At 43.0% G+C, this 10,156-nt stretch overlaps 1 protein-coding gene and 1 non-coding gene across 3 annotated transcripts in view; both read left to right on the forward strand.

Moving 5' to 3' along the window:
• The window catches only part of DENND2C (DENN domain containing 2C), a 97,063-nt gene extending 92,707 nt beyond the window's left edge, over window positions 1-4,356 (forward strand). For both annotated transcript variants that reach the window (XM_056139166.1, XM_056139167.1), the window contains 2 exons: window positions 1,522-1,608; window positions 3,821-4,356. In XM_056139166.1, the coding sequence (XP_055995141.1) occupies window positions 1,522-1,608; window positions 3,821-3,852 (119 nt within the window). In that variant the 3' untranslated portion in view covers window positions 3,853-4,356. The remainder of the gene's footprint in view (window positions 1-1,521; window positions 1,609-3,820) is intronic.
• Window positions 2,838-3,033, forward strand: LOC130015826 (U2 spliceosomal RNA). The gene has a single exon (XR_008791154.1). It is a non-coding gene; the product is annotated as a U2 spliceosomal RNA (small nuclear RNA).
• Window positions 4,357-10,156: the final 5,800 nt, after the last annotated feature.

A 10,156-nucleotide genomic window follows, 5' to 3' on the forward strand; every position in this document is an offset into this window, starting at 1 on the left:
CGGGCTCTCCAAGAGGGATGGAGGAATTGAACCCAGGTCGGCCACGTGCAAGGCAAACGCCGTACCTACTGTGCTATTGCTCCAGCTCAGTGATATTTTGTCACTGTCACTGTCCTCCTGTTGCTCATCGATTTGCTCAAGCGGGCCCAGTAACGTCTCCATTGTGAGACTCATTGTTACTGTGTTTGGCATATCGTATACACCACGGGTAGTTTGCCAGGCTCTGCCGTGCGGGCGAGATACTCTCAGTAGCTTGCCAGGCTTCCGAGAGGGGCGGAGGAATCGAACTCGGGTCGGCCATGTTGGCTGTGTGCAAGGCAAACGTCCTACCCACTGTGCTATCGCTCCAGCCCCAGTGATATTTTAGTTATGGAAATAGTTTGGTAATGAGCAAATAATTTTTAATAAATATACACACATGTATATACATATTTTTACAGTAGTATTACCTACCCCATCTCTCCTCAGCACCTCACTCCACCCCTACACAAATCGTAATCTCAATCATGTTGTCAGTCCAAGGATTTTTCTTTTACCATTCCCTAGTCCCTTTCTTTGTCTCTTTATATACTCTTTATATTCCCTAGTCCCTTTCTTTGTCTCTTTGTATACCACATATGAGTGAATTCATCTAGCATTTGTCCTCCCTCTGACTTATTTCACTTAACACGACAACCCTTAGTTCCACCCAAGTTGTAGCAAAAGTTCGGATTTCATCCCTTTTTATAATTGAGTGGTATTCTACTGTATATATGGGTCCCAATTTCTTTGTTTTTTCATCGGTTGTTGGGCCCTTGGATATTCTTGGGGTAGCTGCCAAGGAGTGGAGCCACTGCATGGGATCAACCTCTTTCTAATGTTTCAATGTTCTTTCCATAGAGGCTAATAAACCAGTCAGTACCGTGGCAGTGAATGAGTGTTCCTCCTTCACAGCATCCTCACTGGCTGCTGGGCCTTCTGGTATAGGCTGTTCTCTCTGTTCTGAGGTGATGCATATTGATTTTGATTTGTAGTTTCTGCTAATCAGTGATACCAAGCACTTTTCATCTCCTGTTAACCACCTGTAAGTCTTCTTTGAGGAAATATCTACGTATCTCCTCTCACCATTTTTTTAATGGGGTTTGTATAGTTTTTTATTGTTGATTTGGTGGGGGTTTTTTAGTGCTTTGTAAATAGATATTGGTCCTTTGTGAATGTATGTGAGTATTTTCTCCCACTCAGTAGGGTGTCTTTTATCTTGAGTTTCTTTTTTTTTTTTTTCCGTTTTGGTTTTGGGCCATACCCAGCAATGCTTAGGGGTAACTCCTGGCTCTACATTCAAGAATCACTTATAGTGGTGCTTAGGGGATGATATGGGATGCCAGGGATCAATTTTCAATCAGCCACATGCAAGGCAAGTGCCCTACCTCCTGTGCTATCACTCCAGCCCCTATCTTGAGTTTCTTCTGCTAGGCCATAGAGTTCCATTTGGTTTTCAGTCTTGAGTGTTAAACAGTTCACCAACATGAGCTTTCTCCATAGGTTTGTTTGAGGTCCGGGCGCTCCAGTATTTGGAAACGATTCCTGAGTCTGAGCCCAGTGGGGTAAATAGAATTTTGCGGAGTCTTGGTGAGTTAATGTCTCTTTTTTCTTTTCCTATTTAGATAAGTGTTGCTGAAAAGCACTGCGATCAGATCAATATTATAACCTCAAGTAGACTTATCAGAAAATATAGTCCTGTGGGGCTAGAGAAATAGTACATCAGATAGGGCATTTGCCTTGCACATGGCTGACCCAGGTTCAATCCTCAGCATCCCATATGGTTTTCCAAGCTTGCTAGGAGTGATGACTAAGCACAAAGCTAGGAGGGAAGTTTTGTCCTGCTAGAGCCCTAAGACAAAAAGAAAAGAAAAAAAGAAAAAAGAAAACATGCCCTGATTCCATAGAGTTTCAGAGAAAAGGAAGTCTTTCTCAGATTCAGGCTCTAAACAGAGTGGGCCACTGGGTCATTTTCAAATAAGGTCCCTGATGATATAAACATCTGCATAAATGTTTAATAGTATTTTCTAAGTTATATTCCTTTGATAATTTTATAGAAACTGTGGAACTTCCCCCAGAAAGTAAACTGTAACTGTAACTGTCTCCCATTGTTCATTGATTTGCTCAAGCAGGTCCAGTAACGTCTCCATTGTGACACTTGTTACTGTGTTTGGCATATCGAATACATCACAGGTGGCTTGACAGGCTTTGCCATACAGGCGAGATACTCTCGGTAGCTTGCCGGGCTCTCCGAGAGGGGTGGAGGAATCGGAACGTGGGTCGGCCGGGTTGGCCAGGTTGGCCGTGTGGAAGGCAAACGTCCTATCCACTGTGCTATCGCTCCTGGACTCTAGATTAAAAACTCATGTTATTTTCTCCCTGGTTATTTTTGTTGAGGTAATGCGGTTCACTGTATTGTCCATACTATTGTTTTGTTTCAATGCTGTTTTATCTCACCAGAGTGTCAATCACCCTCCATCACTGTCCTAAGTTTTCTCTCCTCCTCCTTTGCCACCTCAGTCCACTGTTCTGTTGGCAGTCTCTCAGGGAAAGGTAACTCCTTTTCACTGGGGAGCTATACCCAGTGGTGCTCACAGGATGCTCCCAGATTAATACTCACAAGTCACTCTAAACGATGCTAGGACTCAAACCTGTGCATCACTCCAGCTCTTAGAACTATCTGCCTGACCAAAACACTCCCAGCATAGGGGCCAAAATGATAGTACAGTGTGTAGGGCTTTTGCTTTGTACATGATTAACCTGGGTTTAATGCCTGACCTCCCTGCAAAAAAAAACAAAAAAAACAAAAAAAAACCCTTGTTACTTCTCTGCTTTTTGGCAAAGATCAAGTGTTGCATCTATTATGTTCAGTTTTAATATCTGATATGTCCTCTATCTGAGGACAATATGTTAAATTGGGGGATTTTTGGATTAGGGAGTTGGAATAGGAGCTTGCTCCATACACTCCATGCATCATCCTGGTATCACAGTACCTCCAGGAATGGTGCACCTCCCTCAATTAAAAAAAAAAACAACTTAGAGGGCATATGAGGCAAAATAGTATGTTGGACAAGCCCCTGACTTCACACTTCAAAAGAAAATGTGGTTGTTTATGATTTTTCACTTGTAATTAACTTTTTAAAAATCCAAAATGATATAGAGAACAGTGTGTAAAGCCCAAAACAATAAAGAACCTCATTCTCTGTATTTATTTACGTCTTTGAAATATATGCCCCTAATTGAACTTATTTCCTGTACTCCACTAACAGGGAGATCTTGGACAAATTGTGCTTTGGACTTAAAATGTCCTTTTAGAGACATGAGAACTACATGTGTGTGTGTTTGTGTGTGTGTGTGTGTGTGTGTGTGTGTGTGTGTGTGTGTGTATCCCACCAAGTACCCTGCATTGTTACACTCATCATGTCATTTAGTCTTTTATATCATAGGGTTATGTTAGATCCATGATTCTCATTTCTGATGGTATTGTCATCTCTGGGGAGATAAAAAAAAATTAAATCTGTGGCACCCCTCCCAAGCCCTGCCACCATCACCACCACTAGACACCAAGAAATCTTCAGTCAGGGTTGAAAAACCAGTGGGTTAGATGATGTCTGGGTTCTCTTCTTCCTCTTCAATTAGGTAGTTGGCTTGGGAGGGTGGGTGGTGGTCAAACACTGAACTGATGGTGTAAGGTGGGAGCTTGGCTGTTCAGAATGGCTCAGTTGTTGATCCCTTGCCTTGGATCATGTACAAGAAATAAAAATTAACTAATGAGACTTCCCTCTGCTGTTTTTCCCTTTAGGAAGTAAAATGAAATTTCTGCAGAAGAAATGAATGCTCCAATTTACTGTGTCCATCCTAAAACACAAAGTGCCAAAAAAAGTCTTTCGGGAGAGTAAGAATATCCCCCAAGTGCTATACAAAATCCTGGAGTTGAACTGATCACAGAGTGGACCAAGTTCTCCCGGAAGTCATCCCTGGGCAGCTGCTGGGAATGGTCTGGAACAAATTTTCTCTCCTAGGCGTCTCATTCTTTCCCCACTCTTGTTTGGCTGTGACAGCCAGGGGTTGTGCACATGTGGCTGAGTGCTGAGTCACAGGCTCCTGAGGCTAATCCTCTCTTAGCAGCAGCACTCAGCACATTTTGGCTGCAGTTCTCATGGGGGCTGCACACTTAGTCGTGCTCACATTTTGTTTTGTAGATCATCAGGGGTCACACACACTTAGATATAGGTTGCCGGGGATCCACACACCATGTTGCAGAGAATGGGGTTCTGAGTGCTAGAGGCATCAGGATTGTATTTGGCATCTGTGGGATGGTGCCAGAAAGCAAGTTTTGGCCTCACAGGTGTCAGCAGATTCTTTGTCTCTTCGTTATCTCTCCAGGTTTTCTCTGGTAACATTTTCCATTTGATTCCTGCACTGGATCTTTGTGTTTTGTGTTTAGTCAGTGAGGGCACTTGTCTTTTACAAGAGAAAGATGATGTTGCATTTTAAGAAATAGCTGTAACATGAACACGGCGAATTAGGTACTAGGAAGGTAGAAGTGGAGAACCACATACACGTTACTTGTCATCACTGAAATACCATGGCAGCTTTAAACATGTGGGCTGGAGCTGGAGTCCTAGTACAATGGTCAGGGTGTTTGCCTTGCACATGTTGACCTGGGCTCGACCCTCAATATCCCATGTAGTCCCCTGAGCACCGCCAGGAGTGAGCACTGAGCACCGCTGGGTGTGGCCCCCCTGAAAAAACCCAAAAGATAAAAGAAGGGCTATTGGAGCTAAGGAATATGCTCTTCCAATGTGTTTTTGGGAATCTCCCTTATATGGGAATACTGTTAACTGAATATCTCATAAAAGACATCTTGCAGTCCTCCTCCATGTTACGTGCCACTGGATAGCTCGTCCTTGATGTTTCCATGTAAACCTTTGTGGAATTAACTGGAAAATGTCCTTCAGGGAAATGAGAACTCTGTGTGTGTGTGTGTGTGTGTGTGCGCGCGCGCGCGCGCGCGCGTGTGTGTGTGTGTGTGTGTCCCCACCACGTACCCTGCACTGTTAATACCTATCATCTTATGTCATTCGCACTTTTTTTTGGAAGGGGAGTGACCCTGCAATGCTCAGGGGTCACTCCTGGGGGATCATACGGTACTGGGAATTGAACCCAGGACCTCACACATGCACCATAGGAGATACTTACATCTCCATTTTAGTAAAGAAGAAACTAAAATTCAAGGAGGGTTAATAATCACACTAAGTTATCCAACAGAGCCAAAGCTGAAGCTAGCACTATTTTATCAACAAATAAAAGTGGTTAGTCCTGCAGATGGAATTTGAGCTGTGAGGTTACAGCTACGGAATAAGGTTTTTTTTTTTTTTGAGGGGGGCACAGCATGTGCTGAGGGCTTGCTTCAGACAATGGAGCTCAGGAATCATACCCTATGGGTCTCAGGAAACCATGTGGGATACCAGGATTGGGTCAGTTGAGTGCAAATAAGCTTCCATCTGCTCTATATGGCTCTGGCTCCTGTACGTTTTCTTTTAAGCTGAAATGCGCCAGAGCCACCTATCAGCTCTGAGCATTAAACTTTAAACAGTGAGTACCAGGGCTCCTTCCTGGAACTGCTGGGTATCTGCTCTGATTAAATTGAGACTCAGAATATGCATATTTCCCAGGCCTGTATCAGTTAATCACCCGGATCCCTAATGCCTAAATTAGTGATAGTAATTGCAAAGACTGTTGGGGAAAGTGCAATTTTCACTGATAAATGTTGTAGCAAATGTCAGTTTGTTTTCTTCAAGCCACCCCCACTCCTAGATGGTTTTAACTGGCATAAAAAAATTCAAACTCAACAAAACCTTATGTTGTTACTAGGATACAATTTATTGACTTGTAGTTCTGTCATTACAACCCATTCAGGGTCATGTGTATAGAGCGGCAGCAGACGGCATTTAAAACCAAAGAGCTGGGTCCAGGGCAATAGTACAGTGAGTAGGGCAGTTTGCCTTGTGCGCGGCCGACCAGGGTTCGATCCCCCGAGCACTACCAGGAGTTCCCCTGGACATCACTATCGCTAGGTGTGGCCGCAAAACCAGAAATGCCAAAGAGAGCTGTACCTTTCCTGTCAACACGGGATGCAGGCCAGGAAAGAGGATTGAGTCTTTGTCTTTTAGAAGTGTTTGTTAAGCAGCTTACCACAGCAGGGCTCTTGCAGGACAGGCCCCCCAGCCCCCTCACCCATGGTTTCTTCTCTTCTGACACTCCAATCCAGAGGTAACAGTTAGCGAGAGTTAAATATGTGTAGGCTTTGTGGTCTGGGTGGAGGGGTTCCTGTGGAGGAATCCTGGAAATACCACATCGAGAAGACCTTTGCTTTAGGGGGCGGGGCCAATGGGGGAAAATTGATCCCCCTGATCTGAAGCTGCTTTCTTTTTTGGTTGGTTTTGTTTTTGTACAGTATTATGAGTTTTAAACACGTTTGTAAAAGAATTGCTCAAGACTTGTATAAAATGTTTACAGATCTTTTCATGAATAAAGATTTTAAAACTGTTGTGTATCTTTGGGTGAATTAGAAATAAACCTCATGGGGTTGGAGTGATAGGGCGAGTAGGGCGTTTGCCTTGCACGCGGCCAACCCAGGCTCGATTCCCAGCATCCCATTTAGTTCCCTGAGCACCGCCAGGAGTAATTCCTTAGTGCAGAGCCAGGAGTAACCCCCCCAGCATTGCCAGGTGTGACCCAAAAATCAAATAAATAAATAAATAAAATCTCAACTAAGAAGGAAAGATTATCACCTAAGAGATTAAGGGATCTTCATCTGATCAAGTTTAGAAACCAAAACCACTGGCTTGGGCTGAAGCCCTCTCCTGGTGTTTCCAAGTCGAAGGGAGGTGAGAGCCTGGAGAGCAGTTGTGCGAGGCCTCCTCTTCACCAGAAGCTTTCAAATCAGTGACCCAACTAATGGCCAAAGGACTGTTTTGTAGATCAGGGTTGGGAGACAGTTTATTATCTCAACAGGAGCAGAGCTTGGGGTGCTTTTGTTCCGCAAATCAGAGCACTGCAGTTTCACCCAGAGACAGGCATAGGGTCTAAAATTGCACTTCCCAGTAGTAATTAAAACATCATGATATTGGAATAAAAACAGACCTGAAGACCAAGGGAATAGGGTTGAATATCCTGACACACACCCTTAAATATGTGATCATTTATTCTTTGATAAGGGAGTAGGAAATATGAAGTGGAGCAAGAAAAGCCTTTTTTAACAAGTGGTTCTGGCAAAACTGGATAGCTACATGCAAAAAAATGAATTCAGATCTCAATCTAATGCCATGCACAAATATCAGATCAAAATGAAAGACCTTGACCGACACCCTAAGATATTAGACACAAGGAGCAGAAAAACTGCTCCATAGTTGGAAGCCTGCCTCATGAGCTGGGGGAAAGGGCAACTGGAACAGAAAAGGCATCACTAAGTCAATGATGGTTGGAGGGATCGTTCGGGATGAAAGATGTGTGCTGCAAGTAAAGGACCCATGATATCCTCTTAGTATCTGTATTCAAACCATAATGCCCAAAAGTAGAGAGAGAGAGAGTATGAGATGGAATTGTCTGCTATAGAGGCATGAGGAGGGTTGGGATTTGGGGGAGAGACTGGGGACATCGGTGGTGGGATATGTGCTCTGGTGGAGAGATGGGTATTTGATCATTGTATTACTGAAACTCAGACATGAAAGCTTGTAACTGTATCTCATGGTGATTCAATTAAAAAAAAATGAAGACCTCAACATCAGACTTGAATCCATAGGTACATGGAAGAAAATGTAGGAAAAACCTTCTAGGATATTGAAGCTAAAGGTATCTTCAAAGATGAAATGCCACTGACCAAGCAAGTGAAAATGAAGATAAATTGATGGGACTACATTAAACTAAGAAGCTTCTGCACCTCAAAAATGACAAAGATACAAAGACAGCCTCTGGAATGGGAAAGGTGAATAACCAAAACCGTTCTGGTAAGGGGTTAATACCAAAGTTATACAAGCACTGGTTGAACTTTATGAGAAAAAAAAATCCAACCCCATCAAAAAATGGGGAGAAGACATGACATTGAAGCTAATAGTATCTTCAAAGATGTCACGCCGCTGGCCAAGCAAGTGAAAACAGAGATAGACAAATGGGACTATCTTAAACTAAGAAGCTTCTGCATCTCAAAAGAAACAGTGACCAAAATACAAAGACAGTCTACAGAATGGGAAAGGATATTCACTGAATACATATCCGACAAGAGGTTGATATCAATGATATACTGGTTGAACTCCACAAGAAAAAACATCCAACCCCATCAAAAAATGGGGCAACAAAATAAACAGAAACTTTCACAAAGAAGAAATCCGAATGTCAAAAAGGCACATGAGAAAATGCTCCACATCATTAATCATCAGGGAGATGCAGATCAAAACCACAATGAGATATTTCACACCACAGAGACTGGCCCATATCCACAAGAACAAAAGCAACTGGTGCTGGCGTGGATGTGGCAAGAAAAGGACCCTCCTTCACTGCTGGTGGGAATGCCGGCTGGTTCAGCCCTTTTGGAAAACAGTATGGACGATTCTCAAAAAATTAGAAACTGAGCTCCCATTTGACCCAGCAATACCACTCCTGGGAATATATCCCGGAGCGGCAAAAAAGTATAGTTGAAGAGACATCTGCACTTGTTTGTTCATTGCAGCACTCTTTACAATAGCCAAAATCTGGAAAAAACCTGAGTGCCCGAGAACAGATGACTGGTTAAAGAAACTTTGGTACATCCTACACAATGGAGTACTATGTAGCTGTTAGAAAAGACGAAGTCATGAAATTTACATACAAGTGGTACTACATGGAAAGTATCATGTTAAGTGAAATGACTCAGAAAGAAAGGGATAGACATAGAAAGATTGCATTCATCTGGGGAACATAAAGTAACAAAATAGGAGACTAACACCCAAGAATGGCCGAGATTAGTACCAGGAATCTTACTCCATGGCTTGGAGGCCAGCCACAGGGGAAAAGGGAGCTCAGATAGAGAAGGGAACACCAAATAAAGGGTGTTGGGAGGATCTTCCCAGGATGAGAGAAGCATGCTGAAAGTAGACTGTAGACCAAACATGATTGTCACCCATTGCCTCTCTTGCAAACCACACCACCCAAAAGGAGAGAGAGAACAAAAGGGAATGCCCTGCCACAGAGGCAGGGTGGGATGGGGGAGATGGGGGGTGGGAGGGATACTGGGATCCATGGTGGTGGGAAATGGGCACTGGTGGAGGGATGCGTATTTGATCATTGTATAATTGAAACCCAAGCACAAAAATTTGTAAGTCTACAACTGTACCTCATGATGTCTCATTAATAAAAATTTTTTTTAAAAAATGGGGAGAAGAAATGCACAGAAATTTTCTCAAAGAAGAGATTCAAATGGCCAAAAGGCACATGAAAAAGATGCTCTTCATCACTAATCAGAGATGTAAATCAAAACAACAGGTGAGATATCATCTCACACCCAAAAGAATAAAAGCAACCAATGCTGGCATGGATGTGGAAAGGGGCTCTCCTTCTTTGTTGGTGGGAAGGCCTACTAGTCCAGCTCTTTTGGTAAACAACATGGACATTCCTCAAAAAACAAGAAATTGAGCTCCCATTTGATCCAGCAATACCACTTTGGGGAATATACCCTGGGACCCAAAAACACAGAGCTGAAACACAATCTGCACTCCTATGTTCATTGCAGCACTATCCACAACAGCTAGAATCTGGAAGAAACCTGAGTGCCTAAGAACAGAAGACTGGATAAAGGAACAACTACACAATGGAAGCTGTTAGGAAAAATGAAGTCATGAAATTTGCCTATAAATGGATGTAGATAGTTTCATACTGAAATTAGAGAGGGACAAATATAGAATGACTTCATTCACTTGTGGTATGTAAAACAATTTTATACATACACATATACATATATTAGCAGATGAATATCCATAAAAAACAGGGCCGAGGAGGACTGGTCAATGGTTGGAATAAACCACAAAGGGGGGTGGGGGGGCAGAACATAAGTAAGACAGAGAAGGAACCAGTATGACAGTAGCTGGAAATGAGAACATTG

Source organism: Sorex fumeus, unplaced genomic scaffold (genome assembly GCF_029834395.1).
Source record: "Sorex fumeus unplaced genomic scaffold, SorFum_2.1 ptg000131l, whole genome shotgun sequence".
In the NCBI taxonomy this organism is placed as follows: Eukaryota; Metazoa; Chordata; class Mammalia; order Eulipotyphla; family Soricidae; genus Sorex; species Sorex fumeus.